General features: G+C 38.9%; 2 protein-coding genes across 4 annotated transcripts in view; one reads left to right on the top strand and one right to left on the bottom strand.

Annotated features, from left to right (window-relative positions):
• Window positions 1-1,048: 1,048 nt before the first annotated feature.
• Window positions 1,049-14,406, bottom strand: LOC114052186 (ERI1 exoribonuclease 2-like). The gene is made up of 9 exons (XM_027874663.1): window positions 14,225-14,406; window positions 11,796-11,866; window positions 11,626-11,709; window positions 10,762-10,889; window positions 10,153-10,309; window positions 6,182-6,282; window positions 3,862-3,943; window positions 3,203-3,291; window positions 1,049-2,998 (listed from the first exon to the last, which is right to left on the bottom strand). The coding sequence occupies exons 1-9, from the start codon at window positions 14,404-14,406 to the stop codon at window positions 1,646-1,648; spliced, it is 2,247 nt and encodes a 748-aa protein (XP_027730464.1). The 3' UTR covers window positions 1,049-1,645.
• Window positions 14,407-14,419: 13 nt separating this feature from the next.
• Window positions 14,420-26,877, top strand: part of LOC114052185 (RNA exonuclease 5-like) — a 34,745-nt gene continuing 22,287 nt past the window's right edge. Inside the window, exons 1-5 of one of the 3 annotated variants that reach the window (XM_027874661.1) lie at window positions 14,420-14,498; window positions 19,064-19,218; window positions 20,108-20,238; window positions 21,092-21,218; window positions 23,387-23,498. In XM_027874661.1, coding sequence (XP_027730462.1) covers window positions 19,093-19,218; window positions 20,108-20,238; window positions 21,092-21,218; window positions 23,387-23,498 — 496 coding nt within the window. In that variant the 5' untranslated portion in view covers window positions 14,420-14,498; window positions 19,064-19,092. Of the gene's footprint in view, window positions 14,499-19,063; window positions 19,219-20,107; window positions 20,239-21,088; window positions 21,219-21,977; window positions 22,039-23,386; window positions 23,499-26,877 lie in introns of those variants that run through there. The other 2 variants (XM_027874660.1, XM_027874662.1) reach the window with 2 other exon arrangements.

Genomic DNA, 26,877 nt, shown 5'->3' with positions numbered 1-26,877 from the left:
TTATTTTTGTAGTGCAGACAAATTAGGTTCTTAGTAGTTATCAATTTTGAAACTTCAAGTATTTAAAATATTCAATATTGAGTATGTATAAGGAAACCACACTAAGTAGGGTGCAGCTTAAGTGGAGAAGTATGAGACATGGTTCCTGTCCTTAAGCATCTTATAGCTGAGAAGATAAGAAATAATCATGAAAATAGTGATGTGAAGAAACAGTGAAGGCCAATTACAATATGGAGTTGGTTTGATGTGAGAATTAAGAGAGCCAACTGGATTTCATCTCATGAACAATGACTCCATCTTGTGCTGTTACATGTATTATTCTCCATCTTGTTTTTCTTCAAATCACTCATGGGAAGATAGATGGCATAATCCATAGTAAGATGATATACTACAGATAGTATAAAATGCCAGGGGGATGCAATTAATTAGCATCTCAATTCTGGGAAACCTACTCACCCCCTCCCAACTCAACCAAAACTCACTCTTCCCAACTTGGAAAATCCATAATCTTTCCTCCAATTAGAAATCAGATTACCTAATCTTGTATCCTGGTTTATATCCTGTTAATTCTTTTAATGCATAAAAATCTGTCTTCTCCTGTATTTGGGTCCAGTGCCAAGCTTAGGAGTCCTAGTCCCAATCTGTTATGCAATTGGCATGCATTGCTTAAATCAATATGCTTGGAAACTCAAACCTTTCTTTCCTCAGTTATTTCAGATTTCACCCATTGCAAATGTTTAAGTAATGGTAAGAAAATGATTCTTACTAATAACCTTCTTACCTTTTAAGTTGCTCTGAGGTCAGCCCAAGAATTCAACACACACACAGAACTATAATTCTAATAAGATATACAGATTTACAAGTTAGTCCAGCTCTTCAAATGCTCATTCTTTTAAATACTAACTAGCTAGCTCATACTACTTTTTTTAAAAACTTACTACATTAGTCACAGGATTATTAGCATGTTTCTAGAAGTAAAAATACCACTGAATGAAAACAAAGTAAACATTATCATTGTTTTTATTTAATAATTTAAAAATCCGTTTCAAGCTCTAATTCAATTTTAAAAGGGTTTACATGTCCCAGCACAGCATTTGAAAAAAAAAAGTACCCTACAAAGATACTTTACAAAACATTTCATTTATGATTTTCTTCGACAATTACATAATACCTGGCTGAAGAGTTCGTGCAAAAAAAAAAAGGCACTAAAATAGCATATGTTTAGACATCATCCTGCTTTAAAAATTGAGAAATTTTATTTTATAGATGAAGAAATAGGCACAGTACTGAAGAACTAACAACCATAGAGTAAGATGATAATTGAAGTCCAGTTAGTGTTGGCGACTAAAGTTCAGACTATCTTGAATAATATACTATAAAATTAATTTTCTTTTTAAAAATAATAATTATAAAGCCAAATATAATGCCAGACCTTGTTGGGTCTTTCAAAGCACTTTCCAAACAAATTTCTTTACAAATTTACTTCTTTAATGTTTTAGACTTAAGCAGGCACATTCTAGTCTATAGGGTTCAGGAATACCCATTGAGTTTCCTTATAATTTGTAGTACTACATATCTTTTACATTTGTTGCATTCAAAACCCATTTAAATTAAAGCAAGGTTTGCAAACAAAGAGAGATGATATTCAAGTTCTCATAGATGGCCTGAGTTTCAAACATTTTTCAGGAGAAAAGATTAAATTTCTAGAGGAACTACAAGTTCCAGGAGATCTAAAATCGATCCCTACTGTGGAAAGAGAGCAATCCATGCCACTAGTTCTCTCCTTTTGAAGTGTTTGCTCCCACTTAAAATAACCACAGTTCTTTCCATTCTTTTGGTATTTCCCAACAGAACAACTATAGAAGGCTTTGCCATGATTTGGTCCATTATTAGAAACAATGAGTCTTTTAGACCTTCGGCCACAGTTACACAAAGGAGGTGTCATTTTCCCACTCTTCCAAGGTTCTTTCAGGTTGACAATGGATTTTAAGACAGAAGGTGTCACCTTCTGAAGTGAATTTTTCACTGGCGAGCATTGAGATGATGTAGGCTTTTCTTCATGTATGGTGAACGACTGCTTTTTTGATGGGGGGAAAGCCTGGGGACTAGAAGACTTTCTTTTAATGACTACAGAGTAAGGAGTCTGTGGTTCCCCCAATGTTGAGGGAGGAGACAAAGTAGTCTTAGATCTGCTCAATACATTTACTTTTAGGTTAGGTAACTTAAAAGTATCAACATTTGAAGGCTGTTTTGGGGATTCCTTTACATTATAAATAGTAGTATGAGGGCTTCTGTAAACAACAGACCCTGACATTTCAGGGCTCTGTGATGCTTTTCCTAAACTTCCCAAGTCTGCGCAATTTATCATTGTTTGTTTTTTTAAAATCGTTAACTTTTCCCCAGGGTCCAATGAAGTGCCTGAGTTTGAGATATCAGTGGGAGGCACAGAGTCTATTTTCTGTTCAGGCCATGAAGCTGGCAGTAAAGCTACATCCTCCCAATCAGCAAGCATTGGCAAACAGTCAAGGCTAGTACTTGTATCTGTATCAGAGATATTGTTAACGGATGAAATGGTGGTAGAGACGAGCACTAATCCTGAACCCAATGCTGAAGAATTATATTTAGGATTATGGGTAAGGTATTCACTTTTTATTTGGTTTTGGCTGTACCCTGGTGAATTAGAATTGGGTGGCTGCAATTTCCCAAAAGGAAAAGAAGATTCATTAACTGAGAAACAACTTTTAACCTCACCGAGATTTCTGGTGCTCTTTAATGGTAAGTAATCTTGATGTATCTTTAAAAAAGAACTCCTGGAAACTGACTTTAGATGATTTTTTCCATTAGGATTTGTGGTATTTTTACTGATGTTAATTTCACCATCACAAAAATCATCCATGCTTGAAGTCTGGATTCCATTCTTATGTCCAAGAGTATCTTCAGTCTGATTCAGATTTAAAACTCTGGCAACACAATTGGGACTCTTCTCTGAATGTGGTACCTATAAGTTTCACAGACAAATCCAAGAGCTTTGGAAACTAGGTGATCACAGTTCCTACATTATACTGTATGACAAATAAGAAAAACATTACTGATTGCCTTAAAATAATTATATTTAAATTGTTTGCTTATTTAATGAATCTATATTTATTCCCCCACCCTTATAATCTAAATGATAGAAAAAAGAAAGCAAGATACCACTAACTTTATCCAAAGATTTAGTAATTTTCATTATGCAACCATCTCTGATCATGTGCCAAGCCAGATGGGCAGTATTACGAGAATCATCTAATCCTAGGGAAAGAGAGAGCCAAATATTATCCCTTGTGATACTATAAAGAAATGCAAAAGAAATTTAAAAATGTAAACCAAGCATATTAACAGTATAATGGTTTGATAATTCTTAACCATAAACTTAGTGCTTATGCAAAACTATTGAAGTATTATTGAAAACTGAGATTTTCCCATTTTTTTTAATTAAAGAGTCAATAGTAATTTAGTCAACAGGCCAAAAAAATTCACCAAAACTTTTGAAGTAATATTTATTTGTACCCAATTCATTTTCCTTGCCCAATTCTTCACTGAATCACCATGCTCTGAACATGTTTTACTTCACTTTAGACTTCCAATGCAATATTCCCATATCAAGGACCAAAAATAACCACTAGATGGTAGCATTTTACTTCCTATGACTTAAGGACATGGAACCATTAAAGAATTACTATCATTATCATTCTACTTACCCATATGAAATCTTTTTCAGCATTTGAAAGAAATTGTAAATAAATACATATTAGCTATCTCAAATGCAATATATACTCTATATTTTAGCTAAAAATAAATCAGTTTTTAGATCTTTCTCACCAGAATGTTCTCGTCCTGAGAATTCTATTCCCAATTCCTGCAACGCACCACTTAGCCCTTTTGGCTTTCTCCTATAGAAAAGCTAATCAGATAAAAAGATATGTATTTATAAATACAGGACAGTTACTTGGAGTGATACAGATTACTAACCTTTATACCATGAAGACCAAAAGGACATCTTTAAAATGGATGCCCACAGCCTTCAACATGTCCAAAATTGAACATTCTTTTATCTAAAACCCTCCCCTCTTCCTAACTACCCTAATACTATCAAGAGTATGCAATCCTTCCAATTATACTCCCTCACCCCCCACCCCCCCACCTCCTGATCAAAACTTAGGTGTCATCCTCAGCTTCTTACTCCTTTCCCTATATCCAGTCTTCTGCCAAGTCCTGTCAATTCTACTTCATCACATTTCTCGTATGTGCTTCCTTCTCTACTCTGACAAAGCCATCATTCTGGTACAGGCCTATTTCACCTCAAATCTGGAGTCCTGAAACAGCTTTCTGGTTGGCCTCCCTGGCTCAAGCCTCTCCCCACTCCAGTCCATTCTTCACTCAGCTGTCAAAGTGACTGATTAAAGTATAGGTCTGACCGCGTCCTCTCCCTTTTCAATAAAGTCCAGTGGCTCCCTATATCAGCTCCAGGATCAAACAGAAAACCTTGTTTGGTTTAAAAAACCCTCCACGTGTAATGCTGGCCTCTTCCCGTTTTTCTTGTATTTTACTCCCATACATGTCCTCTACAGCCCAGCGATGCTGGCCTCCTCGCTCCTCCTTATACCAGGCGCTCCATCCCCTGACTGCACCCCACGCCCAGAACGCTTTTCCCCTTCGATTCAACCTCCCCGCTTCCCTAACTTCCTTCAAGTATTAACTGAAATCCTTCCTTTTGCGAGAAGTACTTTTCAGTATGCTTTAATGTTAGGCCTTTGAGATCATCTCCACTTTCATCATGAATACATTTTGTTGGCGTATAATTGTTTGCATGTTATCTCCCCCATCAGATTGTGAGCTCGTTGAGGGCAGGGATTTTTATGGCCTTTCTTTGTATACTCAGCTATTAACATGGCATAAGCACTTAATGAATGCTTGGATTTTTAAGAATTAAAAATCATATACATATATATGTACCATTTATAAAATCCATATTCTCTCCCTTTCATCCCCAAACTTCCCCCATAATTGAGAATGAAATAACAACAAAAAAGAAAATCAAGAAGTGGGCTGGGTCTAACCAACAGGAGACTGTTGTGGGACTTAGCTATTACATGCCAGCTGGGAAACTCAGCTAGTTCAGAGTGACAGAATTGCAGTCTTCTCTTTGGTCTGGGATGCCTGCCGTGGTCATTACCATGCAGGTTTAAGCCTGCACAAGAAGCTGAACTAAGACCCGGCTCTGGCCCTGGGGTCTGAGCCACACCACTGCTGCTTGCTTCTAAACGTGCTCCTCTCAGTTGCACAACTTAATCTAGAATGCCACCCCAAGGCCCTGGATAGTGAGCAACAAAACTGGTACTTGGTATTGGTTCCCACTCCTCTACCTTGAAGGGGACCGAGGTGCCCAGGTATGGGTCTAGGACCTCCTCTTGCCCTAGTATCCAGCCTCTCCCTGTGCTGAAGTACTCTTCAGAATGTTTCTGTTCAGACACTGTCCCCAGTGTCCACAGCCCTCTATGTCTCTCCCCCTATTCTACTCTGGGCTAGACTTTTTCTTGGATTGCCTCATTAGGATTCAGTCTGGTGCATTTTCTAGATCTGTTTAGAGGAGTGCTGGTAGGAACTCCGTATTTCTTCCTGCTACTCCATCATCTTGGCTCTGCCTTCAATAAATACTTGTTTACTTGACCAAGGATCAACTTTTTTTCCTGATTTTTAGCTCTGATTTAATACATGCATCTTCTTTTTATTGTTTTTAGAAAATTTATACATTTAGAAAATTATTTATTTGTATCTAACATAGTACTAAATATATTAGAAATATAAGAACTTTCCAAGAGAAGTAGTATGGTATATTACATAGGGCAGTGGACCAAGAGTCAGGAAAGTGTGGGTTCAAATCTGGCTGCAGACACTAGCTGTGTGATCCTGGGCAAGTTACTTAAACCTTTCTCAGCCAAGGTTTCCTCATCTGTAAAGGAGGATAACAATAGCTCTTACCTCACAGGAATTATTAAGGATCAAATGATATAAAGTATGTGAAGTGCTTTGAAAACCTTAAATAGTTATATACATGTAAGCTATTATTATTTCAGAGAAATATCTTTTAAGGAACATGAACATGTGCACATATTTTGATTCTTACCAATGATTTTCTCACCTTATAAGTTGCTCTGAGGTCTACCCAAGAATTCAAGAATACAGGCTTTCTCAATTGTTTCCGTCTACATTCATATTCCAAGCAAACTCCCAAGTCCCAGTCTACGTAAAATAAAGCAAAAATGTTATCACTGTTTATTTCCATTCTCACCAGCTATATTTATAGTTCCATAAAAAAATACTGGAAGATAGAGTATAAAGCAGGGGTAGGAAACCTGTGGCCTTGAGGCCACATGTGACCCTCTAGGTCCTCAAGTGAGGCTCTTTGACTTCACAGAACAAATCCCTTTAATAAAAGGATTTATTCTGTAAAACTTGGACTCAGACAAAAAGCTGCACCCAAGGACCTAGAAGGCCACAGGTTCCCCACCCCTGGTATAAAGCATAATAAAATTATAACTCACTGGTCAGTGCTAGTGAATGAGATCCTTTTTTTTTTTTTTACAAGATCAAAGAATTTACTGCATCTTAAAATACAATTGTCATATTTCATGTAGCTAACTTTTAAGAAATTTGCCTGATGTGATAGAATTTCTTAAGCACTAAATAAGACAAACTAAATGTTTTCAGAAGAGAAGAAAAAAAAAACCTTACATCTAAAAAATTTATAAGCGTTCAGATAGGTAAATGTTAATATAGTATTCCAACACTCTTGTCTCACAGTTCCTTAGTGTCTTAAACTGTAATGAGCTTTATCTCCAGGTTCAACCATTCACAAGCACAGACACATCATGGACTTCAAACTGGTTTCCCCCCAAAACCACAAATTGTAATAGTTCCCTTGTCTAATCACAACGACATGTCCCACTCCTTCTTTTGCACCATTCCTGTTCTGTTCCCTCACTGCGACTTCTAGCTCCTGGATTCCTCAAATCTATCCCAGTTAACCTTCATCCTGAAACATTGCAGTAATGTTCTCACTAACACACTAGAATTCCTCTCCCTTGGCTATATCTGCCATTTTGCCAATCTCAAAACTTAAGTGATCAGTCTATGATCTTCAGCTCTACTGCTCACAGACTGACCAAGGTTATTAGAGAAAGACACAAAACAGAGCAGAATGACTCCAAGTCAATTCAGCAAAACAAATAACTGTTAAGCATCTGCAATATACAAAGGGCTGTAGTACAAGAATCTGTGTGGAATAAAAAGATGAATAAGACATGGCTCTTGCCCTTAAGGAGCTTAAAATGGGAAATGACGTGTATAAGTACTTTTAACATGATACAGAATATGGCTGACTCCAATGAGAAAGAAAAAAGACTGGTGTGGATGTATAAGAATGCACCAGTTAACCTCAACTTAAAGAGAACTGTATAGAAAAAAGAAGCAAGAGTAACAAGATAAAAACAAAAAGCTGGAGTTCTTAAGCTCAGAATGAGCTGAGGCTGGTACACTGAACACTAAAGACAACAAGGATTGTTTTGTTTGGTTTGGTTTTAAGCAATACTCGAGTCAAGAAAAAGATGGAAGAAAGGATAAGACTGCTCCTAAAGATGGATGCAGTGATGAAAATGGGGAAGAATGCAGAAATTCTCAATCTTATTCTACTTCTGTCTTCTCTACCAAGAAAAAAGGATCTTTGGACTGGGAAGGTTGGAACAAAAATGCTTAACAGGGAGTTGAAATCCAAGATAAGTAAAGGGGGTAGTAAGACCCTAATTGTCCTCAATGAATTCCATTTACCATGCCCAGGGTACCGAAAGAACTGGTCAATGCAAGTGCTGAAAACTTGTGGAGAATGGAAGAAGGGCCACAGGGCTGAAAAGGGGTAAATGTCCTAAATTTTGAAAAAGAGAAGTGGGTAGAACCTGCAAACTATAAGCCAATGAGCTTGACTTTAATAATTTGTTGTAGAATTTTTCTGGGAATCAAAGAATGATTTATGAAAATTTTAAAGTTCAATTGATGGTTTTTTTTCCTCCATACCTATCATATCATTTCTCTGTAAATGCTCCTTTCCTTTAACTCCTACCTTCAACCCTCTCTTGTAACAAAAAAAATCATTTCACCATTGGAAGTCTGATGGTAAGTACCACATTCTACATCTTTAGTTCCCATAGAATCTAAATCAATTCTCCAGGGCCAATATTAAGATTGGTCCCTGGATTTGTGAATATTTAAAAAAGGAAGCAGAGCTCACAAAGAGTCATAATGGTTTCATTAGCAACAGATCATACTAGACTAACCACTGATGTAGAGAGATATCTGTTCAGGTATAGGTTGGAGTATATGACTACTCAGGTCTCTCTCAACTCTGAAATCTCATGATTCTATGATAAGTGCATGAGACATATGAAGTGCAATGGGAAATCAGAAGAAACGATACTTTTATACTGGTATAAAAGATCAGAGCGATCTGAGTGGAAGTGATAAATTAGAGCTGGACTTTTAAGGATAAGCAGTATTTTGTTCTACCCTTACCAAAAAGGGGGGAAGGGGGAGTAATCCCAGATGTAGGGAATTATATGGAGACAGAAAAATGAAGGTAGCACAGAAAATGGAAAAAAGTTAATAGATGTGACAGATCTTGTAGAGGAATATGAACAAGTGATTAGATATGGGGATAAGAGTGTGGGAAGTAAAGAAGAGAGAGGAGGCATATATGACTCCAAGGTTTTAAATCTGGGTGAATGGGATAATGGCAGTGCAATTTGCAGAAATATCAAAGTTCAAGTTTAACGGGAAAGATGAATAATTTGGTTATGGGCATGTTACAGTTACTTCTGTCTGGTTTCCTATTCATTCCTTCTTTTCTGTAAACTATCTTCCAATAGGATTGTTAGATAGATCTTCCTAAAGCCCAGCTCTGATCAAGACCTTCCCCATACCTAAACACCTCCACTCTAAACTCTGAAACCTCAAAGAGCTCACATTGTCTACCAAATGAAATCTAAATTCCATAGACTGGTAGTCAAGGTATTCTATAATTTTGCTCCAACCTCTCTTATCTACTTCATTGTTCCCTTTAATGTACCCAATGCTCCAAATTGGACTACACATCATTCCTATAACATTCCACTCTTTCTGGCCACCGTGCCTTTGCTCATTTTAAAATGTCCTTTCTCTCACTGCTGCCTTTCAAATTCTTATCCATCCTTCAAGGCAGAGCTCAAAAACGGGAATCCACAGTCCAAAGGGGCCAGCTAAGTCAAAATGAGGTTTAGCAAATTCTACAAACAACCACATCTATTACCACTACATAAATTGAAGGCCAGGGGAAGAATCATTATAGAACTGAAAGAGCAAGGAAGGCTTCATAGAGGCCTTATAGAGGCAGCATGTGAGCTGGCCCTTAAAAGTTAGTTAAGTTTTTAATAAACAGATAGATGTACCTTAAAGGAGGGAACAGAGATACATATTTCAGAAATAGGGAATGGTTTGGGCTAAATTATAAATTCCTTGGGAACTGAGGTAATTGTTAACTCCACTACACCCAGCACAATGCCTTGCACAGTGAAGCTACTTAATAAGCATGTTGAAAAGATGAATGATATAGGAAAAATATTCAAATATTATTACCAAATGAAGATACCCAATTATACCAAACCACTGCTACACAGTAAAAAGAGCCTGCTTTATCTCTCAACCTCGGGAATTTCAGAACACAAACATGAAGTGAGGCCTCTCCTTATTCAGGTCTGTGGATGGAGAAGTTTTCACCTTTGCATTAAATTATCAGAGTGAAGACAAACGGTCCAAAAATTTCTCAATAGGATGAAATTTAGAGACACATGAATTTAATTAACTGAGCTAACAGACACCAGGCACTCTATTTGGGGGATGGAGGAGCTGATCCAAGAATTACTGAGTAACCACAAGTTTCCTGCACAAAAAAGTAATCAGAAATAGTGCTTTTCATCATGATTAATAAGCCCCTATTATGCAGTTTAATCTGAACAGCATATCTTCCCTTAACAAGAACATGCTTACAATAATTCAATACTGATCCCAAACCTAAGTTATCTGTACCTGACCAAGTAACAAATGCACATAATTTTACTTCTGAAGCAGAATTATTTGTAACACTGGGAGCAAAAGTTATCTCCTTCTGCTGTTGAATCACTTGAATCCATTTGCAGAACTGTGATAAGCAAATCTTCAGAGGAACTCCTTCATCCACTTGAGCCTAAATATAATACCATAAAAACACATTCAGATATTAACAGGTTTAGAAATGTGCATATGAGTTTTTTAAACGGAAAGACTGGCAGTAAAAATCAGCCCCTTACAGCATACTGGACCTTACTATCACAAACTATAAGTTGGGATAAATAAAACTAAAACCATATGGTAAGATTATGACAACAAAAATAATTCCTCCAGAATTTTCAGATGGAAGACAAGTTTTTGTTGTTTAATTTCCATAATAGTATTTGATATTAATTTCCTCCAAGCCTATTCCTTTTCTAATATACACATACCAATAAATAACTACATATATACATGCATGTATACACTTGCATTAATAGATATTTGGGAAAAAAGACATTTTTCTCAGTTTTCATAAATTTAACTCCAAAAGGCCTTCGCTTTCTAGTTTGTTTCCTCTGTTTCTAAATTTTAGTATTTATGCCATACCTGTCTTATGCCTGTCAGTTCAACACAAAATTTGGAAAGAATTGGATGTTCCTCAGGCTGGACATAGGTCTGGAATTCAGACTCAATCTCTCCAGTTAATGTATTTAGAAGGACCGCTGGAAACTCAACTAAAAAAAATAATGATCACTACATGTTAAAAAAGAATTACTAAATTAGCACTGTAACTACCACAAATTTAAAAACATAATACTATTATTGTATTTCCAAGTAAGTCAGGATAGAAAGAATGGTGCAAGGTGATATGGTTCTTATAATAGGCTCTATCACAGGTGAAAGTCCTGAGATCATATAATTTGTTCTCTTCAAAATAAAATTTTGACTATACTAATCAACTAAGCTAAGCATGAAGACAGAAAAAGTGGTGAGAGTGTTTTCATTCATAGGATTACAGGATCACACATTTAGAGTTAAAACAGACCTGGGAAGCCATTTAATTCAATCACCTCACTTTACAGAGGAAGAAATTGATTCCTCCTTCAGTAAATCATTTATTCATTACCTGGAATATCAGTATTCTTTTATAAGTAACTGGCATATAAATGTAGAATTTTCTTTATTAATACATTTAGGAATTAGTATAAGAATGATTTTTTCAATCTTTTATTTAAATTAGATTAATTTTACAACAACACACCAATACATAATATATTTTACTTTGAAAAACAGCTGACATTTCTAGTGTTAGATTCTAAAGTTATTCATTATCAATGAACACATATTAAAGGTGCAAGTCACATACATAACATTTATTAAGTTTTATTTCCTCTACAAAATATAAACTCAAATTAATCTAGTTTTCAACCTTAATTAAACACAGCTTTTGACATATTGTTTCAGACTTACTTATCTCCTGGCTATAGTGGCGTTTCCCATCATTCCAGCATGTTGACTCAAAATCAATGATAATTAAGTAGCCGAATAACTGCTCTGCAACAGACCAAATTATGGTTATGTTAGCAGTACTCAAAATGCAGTGCACTACAAAATAAGATGAAAGTAAGCAAACAACTTACTTGACCTGATTCTACCCAGACTATCCTTATTAGCCGGACTGATGGACTTCCTCCTAATTAATCCAAGTTGCCTAAAAAATGTAAATCAAAGATAATCATTAAAGGAGTATACTGGATCTTTCTTTGGCTACACATTATGAAAATGAACAGCAGAGGGAATACTATTGTGCTATAAGAAATGATGAGCAGGTTGATTTTAGAAATACATGGGAAGACTTGCATGAAATAATGAAGAGTGAAATGAGCAGAACCATAGCTATTTCTGGGGCTCCTTTACCACAAAATTGCTTGTGTAATCCTTATCAAAACAGGCTTGAATAGAAGGCAAAATTATCATTAATGTAGTATAGTCTGTTATTAAGACTAATAAGTCAGGAGACTGGATTCTTCTTGTGACTTCTTCTCTCTAAGTCTCATTTTCCTCAACTGCAAAATGAGGCTAATGGCTGCAGTAATGTGAATAAAGTTGAAATGGTAATGGAAAGAGTCCTGGACTTGGAATCATACATGCTTCAGAAAACTGACAAAATCATCTCTCAGAGGCATAAAGTCTGATCCCCGGCACAAAACTTTTTATACCCCGACATTTAAAGTCCTCTACAATCTGGTCCTCACCTACCTTTACAGTATCATTTCACATATCTCTTTAACATAGTCTATATTTCATTAACATAGTCTATATTTCAGTCAATTTGGACAATTAAGCTCTTCCCCAAACTTAACATGCCATCTTCCACCTCTATATATTCACCTAGGCAAGGCCCATGCTTGGAATTTCTCATCATCTCTGCCTTTCAGAATCCTTAATTTTCTTCAAGGCTCAGATCAGGAGCCAACTTCTTCAAAAAAGGCTTCCTTGATCCCCATCCCCCACCCCTTCCTCAAATATTCCTAGGACATGTCTCTTTTCTTTAATCCTATCACTCTTAACCCTGAAGTACAACTATTTGTATACATGTCATATTCTCCAGTTACTCCAAACAGAATCTAAACTTTCTGAAATCAGAGACTGTCATTTTTATTGTATCCCTAGCACCTACTACATTGTGTCAAATTCAAAATACGTATTTGAAGTCAAATATGAACCACTATAGAAGTACACTATTATTCTTGCCTTTGTATGTGTGTATTTCATCCAGTTAAGTATTGGGTGACTGTTACATGGGGGGAAGAGAGGAACCACAATAATTTTTCAACATCTTGATGGATTAACAGTATAGGGATCTCCACCCCCAACCATCTTGTAGCCTAATAATAGAAAGTCTCAAAATGCTACTGAAGAAACATAAAATAAACTATGCAAGGACCTCCTTCACAATTCCACCCAAGCATTTTCACTGCCTGGAATGCTCTCTCTCCTCATCTCTGCTTCCCTGGCTTCCTTCAAATCTCAACTAAAATCCCCCACAAGCCTTAATGCTGGTGTTAATTATCTCCAGTTTATCCTGTCTATAGCTTGTTTTTACACAGTTGTCTGCATATTGTCTCCTTCACTAGACCCTGAACTGTTTGAAAGCTGGGGCTGTCTTTTGACCTTCTTCGTATCCCCAGAGCTTAGCATAGTGTCTTCCTCCTACCCCCAACCAGGCAACTGGGGTTAAGTAACTTGCCCAGGGTCACACAGCTAGTAAATGTCAAGTGTCTGAGGACAAATTTGAATTCAGGTCCTCCTGACTCCAGAGCTGGTGTTCGATCCACTTTGCTAGCATAGTGTCCAGCACACAGTAGGGAAAAATAAATGTTTGAATGGAGTCAGAAAGACTAGTTCAAATCCAGCCTCAGGCACTAGCTCTTTCTGACTTAGTTTCCCAATTTGTAAAATAGGGCTAATAATAACATCTATCTCCAAGGTTGTTGTGAGGCTAAAACTATGGTATTTGTAAAGGACTTCGCAAACATTAAAGTACCTTATAAAGTGCTAGGAAGGGACAGCAGGTAACATCACCTTGAGGTTTACAAAGCGTTTTATGTCTCGCTTGATCCTCACATCAATGCGGTGAGGTAGGTGCGGTTATCCCCGTTTTACAGATGAGCAAACTGAGGCTGAGAGGTTCCAAGATCCAAGAGGTTCCAGGTCAGTTAGTAAGCCTCTGGGACAGGATTCGAACCGAGGTCTTCCTGACTCGAGTCCAGAAAAATACAGACGCACCCCTGGCCTTGCCCTGACCTTTCTGGCGCTCTGGCAACAGCTCTCCTTCCTTCGGGGACCAGCACCCTCTAACTTGCTCGGGGCCGGCCAGGGCCGGCCCTAGGTCCGGCAAACGCTCTCCACAGATGTGCGCATGCGCCCACGCTTGCGCCCAGACAGAGTACTCTAGGTGGCCCGAAAGTTCCCAAAGCGCCCTCCCTCTCCTCAGGGTTCGCGCGCGCGCACACGCACGGACACGGACACGGACACACACGCATACGCAACATACACACAAATATACCGGGCCAGCTGCTTGGTGGCCATTGCCTCCCCAGCGTTTTCGGCTCTCCATTCCCAGTTGGTCCACCTCGGAAGCCGACAAGAAGGAACTTCCCCTCGTTTCGAACTTCCCGCGGCCTCTGATGGCGTCATTTCCGCCAGGCTTTGCTCCTTCCGGCGAATCGATGTTTTCCGCTCCTCCATTGGCCAGGCCTTGGGAATTTCCTTCGAGGTTTTAGTTTGGGGCCGCGTCGCGGGCTGCGTGCTGGCGCGTGGACCGGCAGCCCACCGAGGAGGTGAGGGGGGGAGGGGAGCCTGGGGAAGGGGAGAGTGGCGGGGAGGGGACGGCGCGGCTTCGGGGGCGGGGGGAGAAGCGACCCGACTGCACCAAGGCCTCCTCTGGGAAGGGACTCCTTTGCAGGGCCAGGACGAGTGAGAAGGGAAAGGAGGAGGGGGACGTGGGGCTCCGGGCTCCGACCCCTCCTCCGTCCCCTCCTCCGTCCGCGGGTGTCTTCAGCGCCTTCGGGCCCTTCCTCGCCCATCCCCCGCCCCGCCCCCACCAATGCTCCTGCACCCCCCCCCGCCTTGTTTTCAGCAGTTTTGTATACATTTGTATTGATTGACTTTGTTGCGTTTATTTAGCATTATGTTGTCTGTATTTTATGGCAGTCAAGAAGCATTTATTAGTCGCTTACTGTGTGCCAGGCACTGTGCTAAGTTCTGGGGATGCAAAAAGAGGCAAAAGACAGTCCCTGCCCCTAAGGAGCTCACAGCCTAAATGGGTATTTGTTTCCTTATTAGATTTAGAATAATGATAGCATACATGTTAAGACATACGTGTTATCATTATTATGTAACATATATTCATATGTAAATACATATGTGCTGTCATTCAAATGAAGAAAATATATATACATATATACATGTATAATGTAAGGTTTGCAGAAGGCTTTATGTTATCTTATTTTACTCTCATCACCACCTTTGGAGGTGGGGGTGATTATCATACCCATTTTACAGATGAGAAAACTGAAGCAGTGATGGTTACATGACTTATCCAGGGTCATACAGCTAAGTAAATGTCTGAGGCTGGATTTGAACTGGCACTGTACTACGGGACCCAGTTACTAAGAACAGCAGCAACAGCTAGTATTTTTACTAGCCACTATTTATTTACTCTTCATTTATTGTGCTAGCTGCTATTTATAATAGCTGCTCCACTATTTGTTTATTTAGTATTTATATATTTGGGGAGTTTCCCAAAAGTCTCAGTGCAATTTTAAGCTGTTACAGTTCAAAGTAGATGTGTGACCCTAAGCAAGACACTTTAGCGTTTTCTGACTTAGTTTCCTCATTTGAAAAATGGTGCTAATAATAGCACCTGTCTCCCTGGGTTTTTGTGAAGATAAAATGTAATGTTTATAAAGCACTTTGCAAACCTTAAAGTGCTATATAAATCCTAGCTATTTATAGAAGGTGGATGGAGGAAGGCTGGTAGTAATATATAGCTTTAAGGTTTACAAAGCATTTTATATATGTCAGTCTCATTTGATCCTAACATGCACCCAGACAGATTATCTCCTCTTACAGATAAGGAAAGTGAGCTTCAGGGACGGGTCCCCAAGCACACAGCTGGAAAACCTCTGAGACAGGACTCCAACTGAGATCTTTCTGACTGCAAGTCTAGGAGTACACAGATGCACCTCTGACCTATTTAGTCTGTTTAAGTTGTTAGAGCTTAAAACTCTGCTAGGACTTTCTGGGATACCTATAACTCTTTAAGGTTTGCAGTATACTTTACATCTATCATCTCATTTGGTCTTCACAACAACATTGTGAGTTAGGTGCTATTATCCCCCATTTTGCATGTGAGGAAACAGGTTGAGAGAGCAGTTGTAACAACTTGAATTTATATAGCACTTAAAAGTTTGAAAAGAGTTTTAAAAAATGTTCTGACATTTGATCCACATAACTACTCTGTGAGTTTTGTGCTGTTATTGTCCCTTTTTTTTTACATATAGGGAAACTGAGGTAGAGAAGAGAGAGCTAAGTAGCCTCTCCAGGATTCCACTAATGAGAATTCTCTGTACTTGTATCCCTATAGCATATAGCACAGCACAGTGCTTTTTTTTTTTTTTTTAACATTAGGTGCCAAGAATGCCCTCAAGGAAATTAACTACATCAGACATGGAGGGAGGGAGGATGGGGGGGGCAGGGTACAAGTTGTAAATATAAGGAAATGCAAGAATAATTAGAGAGGAAGAAATTACTAAGAACTAAGGAGTTTTTGAAAGGCTTCCAGCTGAAGGTGACAGGTAAGGTAGCTTTGGATTTTAAAAGACTGAATCCAAGAGAGGGCAGCATTCTAAGCATAAGGAGTAGCCTATGTAGTCAGTCCATTAACAGATATTTATTAATCACTTCAATATTCCAGGCACTGGGGATGTAAGTATAAAGAATGAAGCAATACTGCCTCAAAATGAGCTTACATTCTGATGAGGGAGACAACACTAAGTACCTAAAAGTTATATATGGTAAATGCAAGGTAATCTCAGAGGGGAAGGCTTTTAGCTCCAGTGCTAAGTGACTTACCTGACTTGAAGTCACATAGCTAGTAAATGATGGATCTAAGAGTAGGATCCAATCCAGGCATACTGAATCTGGCCACGGACACCGTCTTGTGACCCTGGCATAGTAGACAGTTTACCAAAGAATAGAGACTGGAAATGGAATGGGCAAATGGCACATATTCCAGTATGTGAAATGAGCCTGGAAAGGTAGCTGGAGGCAGGAAGGGAATGACTTTAAATGCCAGCTTGGGAGATTGCCTTTTATTTCAAAGGCACAGGGGAGCCACAGAAGCTTGTTGGGCAACAAAGTGATATTGCCAGACCTTTGTTTTAGCAAGATTATTAGTGGTTGTAGCTTGGTGGAATATGGGTTGCAGTAGAGGGAGTGGTAGGGAGCCAGTTAGGAAGCTGTTGCAATAGACCAGGTAAGAAAACCACTGGTTCTGGAGTCAGGATTTAAATTTCAGTCTTGCCTCTCACATTTTCTATCTGTGTTACCTTGGGCTAGCCCTTGAGATCCCTTCCAAGCTCTAGACCAGAGATTCCTAACCTTTTTTCTGTCTCAGCCCCTTTTGGCAGTCTGGTAAAGCCTATGAACTTCTTAAAATAATTTTTAAAAATTTCTTAGTTGAAAAGAATGCCCAATTTCAGTTAAAGGTTAGTGAAAATAAACATGATTTCTTCCCTCCCCCCCCATTCCAGTTCATGGACTCCCTGAAATCTAATCACTGACCCCTTGGGAGTCATTGTACCCCAAGTTAAGGACCCTTGTTATCATTGTGGAAAATATCTTCTCATGCATTTTGATTTGACACCTTCATTAAGGGCCTATTATGTGCAGTACAGCAAGGTGATGGGACTGAAGAAGGGTGGCAGCTATGTGAGTGAAAGAATGAAAAAGTATTAAGGGCAACCTTGTGCCAAAAAACTGTTAAGCACTGAGGATACAATTACAAAACTGAAGATGTTGCAGTTTCATAGTGTGGCATGGCACTATCTCAAAGAATTAGAATCAGACTACTTCTCATCCAGGTACAGGCATTTATTGAGGACTGACACCCCTCAGAAGCAGGCTAGGCTCCAAGAGGAACCAGCAGCTTAGTAAGACAACAGGAAAATTTATAATGTAATGATGCTGATTACACAATAGAAATTATGAATATTAAAAAGGCAGGAGGGATTTGTTAAGGGATTAGATAACAGGAAGGGGTCTCTTCTGTGGTTCGATGGTCAAACATCCTGGTGGTGCTGCTTTCTGATTGGCTAGCTATTGTATTCCTGTCTGGTCAAGATGGGATAGTTAAGTATTGTGGTCCTGTCTTGGGCTAAGTGGATGGTGTGATTGTGGTTGGGTATAAGGACACACCTGTTCAAATATGTGAATTGGATGTGGGGGCAGTAGCTAGTTAGGGGCAGTGGCAGGATTGAATTTGGGGGCTTGAGGTGTGGTTAAAACCAGATTGTGTGGTTAAAATAGTACATGCCTGCTGTTTAGTGGGGCCAGGGTGGGGCATCTTGGTTGGAAGCAACTAGAATAGTGAGAGGACTAGACTGAAAATGTCGTACCATAGAAAAAGTGCTAGATTTGCAGTTAGAGATCTTGGGTTCAAATCCCAACTCTGCCGGGGCAAGTCATTTAATTTCTGAGTCTCAATTTTATCATCAGTAAAAATAAGAGATTTGGATTAGATGACCTCTGCAGTCCTGTTAAAAAATCTTTAAATCTTTAAATTGAAGGAGGAGGATTGCTATCACTTTCTCATATTCCAACCCCATTGCAATCCTCTTTTCATTGTTTTTAGTTGAAAATTATTATGGGACATAAAGTTGGGAAACAGGCAGGATGAGCTGGATCTCTTCCAGTGTTATATGGGGAAAGTTTTCATTCCCTCTCTGTGGTGCAGAAGCCCCTGCTCAAGGATGTGTAGAGCACAGAACTACAGAATTTTAGAGGTAAAAGGAGCCTCATATCCTTAGTCCACCCCACTCCAATTTAACATAGTTAAGATCATCTGTGATGATCAGAGAAAGCTGTATGGTATACAGATCTCTGCTTTAACAATACAGAAGAAATGAAGAAATCCAAATTTTACTGCACCAAGGGGGCTACTCACATAACCTTGAAATAAGACTGACCTAGTCCACCCCCTAAGCCATTGCACCATTTGTTGGACATTTGGGGGAGGGAGAGGGGAAGGGTGGTGGTACTACTGAAGGAGCCTGGCTTAGTCTGTAGACATGGGTCTTAAAAGTCACAAAGGATTCTGATGTAGATTATGATCTGTTGCCAGGGGGAAAAGGATCACCACAAAGAAGAAGAATGGATGCAGCCCTAGATGGGAAAAGCAAAAAGAGGAAGCAGATACAAAATAAGTTTTTTAGAGGGTCTGGGGAAGGTACAGCCAATGGGGATCCCGATGATGAAGAGAGTCAGCCTAAGTGGAAAGTAAGTACTACTATTATAGTGCGGGAGAGGATGGCACTATGTAGTAATAATGACAATATGTAAATATTAAGTACCAACTATTCAGTGGAAGCAACTCCCCCCACTGTGTGTACGCTGTTCTCTTCCCAACCTACTCCAGAAATACTTGTACCAAATGAGCTGAAGAACAAGCCTTGCAATGTCATGAGACAAATGAAAGAAACACTTAGTTGGTTGGTATATTCTTATGTAGTTTGAGGCCTTCTCTCTGGAGGCATTGGTTTAATGTTTATGTCTGTGTTACCGTAGTAAACAAATTCTTTATGGGAATGGATCATGCATAGGTTTAGAACTGGAAGGGACCATAAAGGGCATCTTGTCCAAACTTAACAAGACTTGCCCCTTGTCATGCATATACCAAATTGCAGAGCCAAGAATCAAATCCAAATGCCCTGAATCCAAATCCACTACTATATTTGTCATGCTGCCTCCCCATTTATGTAGCCTCCAGTGTAGCATAGAGGAAGGAAGGAAACCAGGATTTATTAAGTGCCTACTGTGAGCCAGGCATTGTGCTAAGCATTTTACAAATATCTCATTTCATCCTCACAACCATCCCTATTTTATGATTGAGGAAACTGAGGCAGTCAGATGTAAGTGACTTGTTGATGGTCACACAGGTAGTAAGGGTCTGAGGCTGGATTTGAACTCAGGTCTTTTCTTATTCTAAGCCTAGTACTCTACTCTGGATACCTCTTTTCAGCCAAACAGAAAGCTGTTTGGACACCTGTTGATAGGATCCAAACATAGATTATTACTTTGTTTTTATTTTTGAAACATTATTTACCTTGCTTTTTATCTAAACTTATTGATGATTATGAGTGACTATTTCCCATCTTTGTCTTTTCAGAAAGCCCGCTTATCCACCAAGTTATTTGTTAAGAACTGTGAAATAAGCCATGACCAGTTACATCAGCTGCTGAAGTCTGCAGTGTTGGGAAAACAACACGAATCCACGGAACAAGGGGTTCCTAACCTGGGGTGGGTGAACTTGGATTTTATACGTGTATTATATATAAATGTATTGCAATATAATTGGATTCCTTTGTTATCCTATATTTTTTAAATTTTTATGCATTTAAAAATATTATTCAGAGAAGGGGTCCATAAGCTTCACTCAGCCAGAGGGATCCATGACACAAAAAAAGATTAAGAACTCCTGAGCTGAGCCAAGGTACAAAATGAGTTGTGGCCATTGTTTGTAGGCACAAACTCTAATCTACTTTATATTGTGTGTTGAGAATTCTGCTATACTCACATGACCAAAGAGACTGTTGGATGCCTTGTAATATATGTGTTTTGCCTATGGTTGTAAAGCTGTCATCAGTGTGTGTATGTATATATATATACATATATATATATCTTTCTATTGGCATGTGCAAAATAACAGTGGAGCAGTTTTTTGATTGACATGGAGGATGGCCCTTCCAAGCACACATGTATTTTCCCACTTAAGGGAGGACTGCATCAATAGAAGGGAAGCAGGACAGAGGGTCTGCTCCCTGCATAGAAAAGGAAACCCCATTCTCCCGTAGACAGTCATTTTAAAAAGAAGGCTGGGTTCCAGTTTAAAGTGCCAGGCCAGGACAGTATTGGATTTGATACATAGAATTTCACTTTTTCCAGATTGCTTGGCTTGTGACTATTCAGCACAACTCATTGATGTTTATTTGAACTCTGTGGTGACAGCTGGCCTCATCACCCATGTGAGACACCAGGGTCTATCTGTTAGCTCTTGCTAATTGCTTTTCTGCACGCCTCCTCCTCACTGTGTATTTGAAGCTAACTTTGGGGTCTTGGCTGTTGCCTGTATGTTGCTTTGATTTCTCAGCAGCTGGTGCCATCTTTCTCACCCAACGCATCTGAACGGTGTGGTGGTTATTGTTCTTCAGGAAGTGAGTCAGCTGCTCTTCTACAAGTTCTATTTGCAGTTCAAACACCTACGAAAGGCATTCAGATATGTAAGTTGAGAAGGCCTTCCTGTGTAGTAGTCCAAACCAAACCTTCCTGCTTTGTCCCTGATGCGCTGTCTCACAATGTACCTTTCTTCCTACAGTCCTGAAGAATCCATTCTGTTCCAGTGGCCAGGTCTGGATAGCTCAGGGCTAGACTTAGAGAGAGACTGTATCACTGACTTGCTTTCTCATTTAGCTTCCTCATTTCCTCTCTTGTAAAATGGGAGCACTAGCACCAGCTTGATTTATCTAGGATGAGGATTAAATGAGATACTAGATTGAAAAGTGCAGTGCCCCATACAGATGCAGAGTGGCTTATGAGGCTATGTTCACCAGACTCTGCTCTAGTACGAGTTCCTAGTGGCTTTTGTTGACCCTCTTCTTCCTTTATTGGACTGTCTGAGGACAAAGAAATGTTTAAGAATTTGTGATAAAGAGAAAGGAATTTGAGTCAGTAATATTTGAAAGGTGAGAAAGAAGCAAAAAAGGTGTGTGGTGGAGTGGGGAATAAAGAAATAAAGGAACATTTTAATTAGATTATTAGATAATTAGCTCAGGGAAGGCAGGAACAATGCCTCATACTTCTTTGTATACCTCAACTCACCTAACATTGTGCTTAGAGTGTGCAGGACTCTAGGAATTAACTTGATGGGTGAATGAATGAATGAATGTGAATGGGTGAAATTGGAAGCTGCCTGAGAAAAGATAGCGTGATTTGCCTAGGTGCAGGCAAATACATGTATTGCCCTTTCCTCTCTATTTCAGACACCTGGCTGTGGAGAATCCTACTAGAGACTACTATTCCAGGGACTGCACAGGTCACTCTGTATGTGACATTTTAGGTGTTTAAACTCTATAAAAGGGCTGTCTCCACATGTAGCCTGCATTGAAACATTGTGTGAGGTTTTCCCATCATTATATATCAATTGATTTTGGGACAAAAACAAAACAGTCTCTGGTCTAAAGGAACTTAAATTTTCGGTACATGCACAGCTAAGTCAATTAAAAATAATATAAAAAATTTTTTTAAATAAAATCAATTTATTTTGGGACTATTGTGTGAAAAGGCTGAACCTAATTAAATGGTGATTGTCCAAACTCCTAGTTCATGCTAAGCCTTGCTATCCCAAACTAAAGCCTTCCTTTAAGGAGAAGGAGTTTTTACACATCTTTATATGTGTAAACAAAATGCACATGAGATAAAGCCTGGTTAATCCAGTAAAACACAGCTTAGGCCTTCATCACCTCTCCTTTGTGCTGTGTAGTAACCTTCTTAGTGTTCTTCCTGCCTTCAGTCATTTCCCTTGCCCATCCATCACACAGTTGGTGAAATACTTTTCCTGATGCACAAGTATCTGGTCATGTCCCTCACTGCCCTGCTCAGAAACCTTGAGTGACTCCCAGCTACCTAAGGGATAGAATGTAAAATGTAGAGCTAGCTTTTTAAGACTCTCCATAATCTGATGCCTCTTTATCACTCAAGCCTTTTTGTTTTTCATATTACCTCACCCTCTCATGCATTCAATGGTCTGGCCAAACTCTGTTGCTAGCTATTTCCCAGTTTGCCCATGTTGTTTTCTGCCCCTCCATTGGCCCAGAATGTAGACATTTCTCCCTTCATTTCCACTTATTGACAACCTACTCTCTCCTTCTTGTCCTAGTTTAGGTGCCATCTATTTCGCCCTCTTCCCTGATTTCCTACAGAGAGAAGTGATCTTTTTTTCCTCCAGTTTTCTTAGAACACTTTCTCTAAATCTTTTCCTTTGACTTTATTGTCATCTATCTTATATCATTCTGTCCCCACTTTTATTGTAAGTGTCCTTGAGGCCAGAGACTACATCTTGTTTTGTTTTTGTCACCCCAGTGCCTAGCATGCTGCCTGGCACCTAGTTACATATTAATAAATGTTTGTTCAGTTGAAACTAAGACAATTGATACTCAGATCCTTATCAATATACTCATAGGTTGCTAAGCAGAACTCCTGGCTCAGTTAGACTGAACTGCCCCCAAATAAGTCAGATCCAAGGAAGAATGCATGAATACTGAGAACCTAAGAATTTAGATGTTTAAAAACTGCCTAATTTTTACAAACATTTTATTTGGGTGGTATTATCTCATTACCTTTTCAGGGGTGGTAGTGAAAATCTGTTCCTATTTACTCACTGTTTGTACAGAGATTCCGTTTGCCGGTTCCATCAGCCAATTTTCTCGCAGACATTATTGGGGAACAGCCTAATGGAAATAAAGAGGAAGAAGGAATCCTGCCTACACCCAGTGCCATGCAAGGTAGAGATATAAATCTTGTCAGTGATTTGCTCATTCAGAAGGATGTGATGAATATGTTTGTGTTAAACATAAACATAGAAAGAGAACAATTCTATGAACTAAGAACATTTCAAACAATTTGTAAATGCTATTTTACCTAATAATCTCCTCCTGCTGTCTCTGGGACCTGGTTGCCTCCGTTAGCTTCCTTCTGTTTTATGACCTCTCCATTGGCATCTTTCCTTCTGCCCGCAATCATTTGCAGATCACTTTCTCGAAAGTGTTTTTCTCCATACAATTGGCCTTCCTAACCACTGACTTTTTAATGATCTGACTTTAGTTTATTTGTTTATACGTTGAGCTTTGACACCTTTTCATAGTTTGTTTTTCCCCCATTAAAAAAAAAAATTCTGAACTTAACAGGCATCAACTAAAGTGAGCACTTCCATATACATAATAGAATAGAGAGTGTTGTACATGAAACTAAATGTTTATTAAATATAGCTTGTTTTTCTCTTTAAGTATATAATAAATTCAGTGTCATTTTCAAAGTTGCCCTGCTTGTTTGTGATTCCTTTTGTCCACTTTTGTGTATTAAAAGAAAATGCTTCAGTGATCCACTTTTTCTTTTTGGAGGCGCCGTTTCCCTAGCTCTCCTCTCCCTTCCTACTCTTTGCCTCCCCCTGCCCACCAAAAAAAAAAAATTGAGAAAAAAATAGCAAAACCTTTGTAACAAATACTCACAATTAAGCACAATAAATCCCTGCAATGTCTGTATCTGAAAATGTGTGTCTCATTGTACAACGTGATTCCCTCTCCTCTCTGTCAGGAGATGGGTAGCATGCTTCATCATTAGTTCTCTGGAATCATATGATCGGTCATTGCGTTGATTGGAGTTATTTCAAAGTTGTTTGTCTTCACAATATTATTATTGAAGAAAGTGGTTTTGAAGAAAGAAACCTGGTTCTCTTTACTCTAGTTCAGTTCATACAAGTCTTCATAAGTATCATCCTCAACTCTTCTCTTTCTCACCTCCAGTATTTAATCTGTTGCCATGTACTGTCAATTCTACCTTCCTGGCATCTCTCATAGAAGGGGGTTTCTTTCTTCTGACACTGCCATCACTCTAGTGTGGACCTTCATCCCCTGAGGTGCTATGATAATAACTAATACAGTTGTAGCCTTCTAGTTGATTTTCCTGCTTTGAGTCTCTCCCCACCCTCCATTCAGCTGCCAAAGTGGTTCTTCTAAAATGTTGGTCTGTCCATGTCACCCCCTTACTCAGTAAACTTTAGTGACTCTACTACATTAAGGATCAAATATAAAATGCTTTTGTCTTTTAAAGACCTTCATAACTTGGCCCTTCCTACTTTTCCAGTCTTCTTACCCCTTACCTCCACAAACTCTGCAGTACAATGACATGTGCAGCTTCTCATCACCTCATACCTTGACTATTGCAATAATCTGTTGGTCAGTCTACCTGTCTCAAGTCTCTCTCCATTCCAATCCATCCTTCATTCAGCCACTTTAAGTGATTTTTCTAAAGCCGTGTCCAACCATGTCGCTGCCCTACTCAGTAAACTCCATTGGTTCCCTCTTACATCCAGTATCAAATATAAAATCCTCTGCTTGGCATTCAAAGCTCTTCATAACCCAGCCCCTTCCTACAGTTATAGTCTTATACCTTACTCCGTGATGTATTCTTCAGTCCATTGACAGGGCCACAGACAGGACACTCCATCTCTTCTCTCCAGGCATTTTCTTTAGGTGTTCTTCATGCCCGGAATTCTTTATCTTCTCATCTCCCTCATGGTTTCCCTGGCTTCCTTTACATCCCAGGTAAAATCCCATCTTCTACAAGAGGCCTTTTCTATGTAACCCGTATATAGCTTGTTGTAAACAACATAGTTGTTTACTTATTGTCTCCTTGAGGTCAGGGACTGACTTTTGCCTCTGTTTTTATTCCCAATACTTAGTACATTGTCTGGCACATACTGAATGCTTAGTAAATGTTTATCGATTGATTGACACTGACCTCCTTGCTAATTCCTTACAGAAAACATTCCCATCTTCCAGCTGTGTTCAGTTTCACTGCCTCTTCCCTACCCCTGTTTCCGTCTTCATCTTTATCTCCTAGCTTCCTTGGTTTCCTTCAAATCTCTATCTAAAGTCTCATCTTCTGCCAGAAGCCAACTTCCCAGTCATTTTCAATGTTAGTCCCTTCCCTCTGGAAGTACCACAAGTTATCCTACGTATCTTTTGTTTGGACAAAGTTGTTTATCTGTTGTCTTCCCCGTTAGATTGTGAGCTTCTTGAGAGCAGAGACTGTTTTCATTCTTCTTTGTTATCTTCAGTGCTTACTACAGTGTCTGAAAAATAGTAAATACTAAACAAAGTTTCCTGACTTGACTTGCTAGGTTTTTGTGAAAATCCATCCCTTTCGTCATTTATTACATTGAGATAATACTTCATTACATGACTATACCATAATTTGTTCATTGATTCTTCCAATTGATAGGCATCCTCTTAACTTCCTGTTCTTGCTAAAACAAAGAGAATTGCTATAGTTTTGTATGTAGGCATCCTTTTCCTCTTTAATTCATCTCTTTGGGGTATAGAACTAGTAGTGTTATTGCTGGGTCAAAGAATATATAGGCTTTAGTGATGTAGCTCCAAATTACTTTTCAGACTGGCTAGACTAGTTTATAGCCCTGCCACCAAGGCATTCATATTCCTGTTTTTGTGAAACAACTGCCATTTTCCATTTTTGGTCATCTGTGCCAGTCTGATAGGTATGAGGCAGAGTATCAGGGTTGTTTTAATTGTATATTTCTCTAATTATTGGTGATTGGGAATTTCTTCATGTGGTTGTTGATAGATTATATTTCTTCTCTGAGAATTGCCCGTTCATATTTTTTGACCGGTTATATCTTGAGGAATGACTCTTTTTCTTATAAGTTTTCAGTTCCTTATATATCTTGGATCTGAGACCTTTATCAGAAAATCTTTTTGCAAAGATTTTTCTCCCAATTAAATATTTCCCTTATAATTTTAACTGCGTTGGTTTTGTTTGCTCCTAGGTACTGTCCTATTTCTCTCCTTTATTTTACTGCCAGTGTTAAATGAATGGTCTGTGTTCATTTCCTCACTTCCCATTCATTTCTTTAAATCTCATATAATCTATTTTTAGTTCTCAATATCCCCAAGTCTCTTTCCCCTTCTACTTGTCTATTTTTGTCCATGGTACTGCTACCCTTCTTCCTGTTGCCTGAGCCTTCAGAACCTTACAATTACTCCCCTCCTTTACCCCTAGGCCTGATTAATAACTAGGTCCTGTTATTTCTCTCTCCTCTCTGTATCATACTTCTTCCTTTGCTGCCTTTGCCTTAGTTCAAGTCTT

This window comes from Vombatus ursinus, unplaced genomic scaffold (genome assembly GCF_900497805.2).
Source record: "Vombatus ursinus unplaced genomic scaffold, bare-nosed wombat genome assembly UNPS02014807.1, whole genome shotgun sequence".
NCBI lineage: Eukaryota > Metazoa > Chordata > Mammalia > Diprotodontia > Vombatidae > Vombatus > Vombatus ursinus.
Note: the sequence above shows the minus strand (reverse complement) of the source record. Positions and strands in the feature narration are given on the sequence as shown.

Excerpts from the sequence above, each read along its gene's own strand:
- LOC114052186 (XM_027874663.1), bottom strand. The coding sequence starts at position 14,406 with ATGGAGGAGCGGAAAACATCGATTCGCCGGAAGGAGCAAAGCCTGGCG. Across the intron at positions 10,310-10,761 it reads AACTGACAGGCATAAGACAG|GCTCAAGTGGATGAAGGAGT; the intron begins GTATGGCATAAA and ends TATTATATTTAG. Across the intron at positions 6,283-10,152 it reads TGCATTTGTTACTTGGTCAG|ACTGGGACTTGGGAGTTTGC; the intron begins GTACAGATAACT and ends TATTTTACGTAG.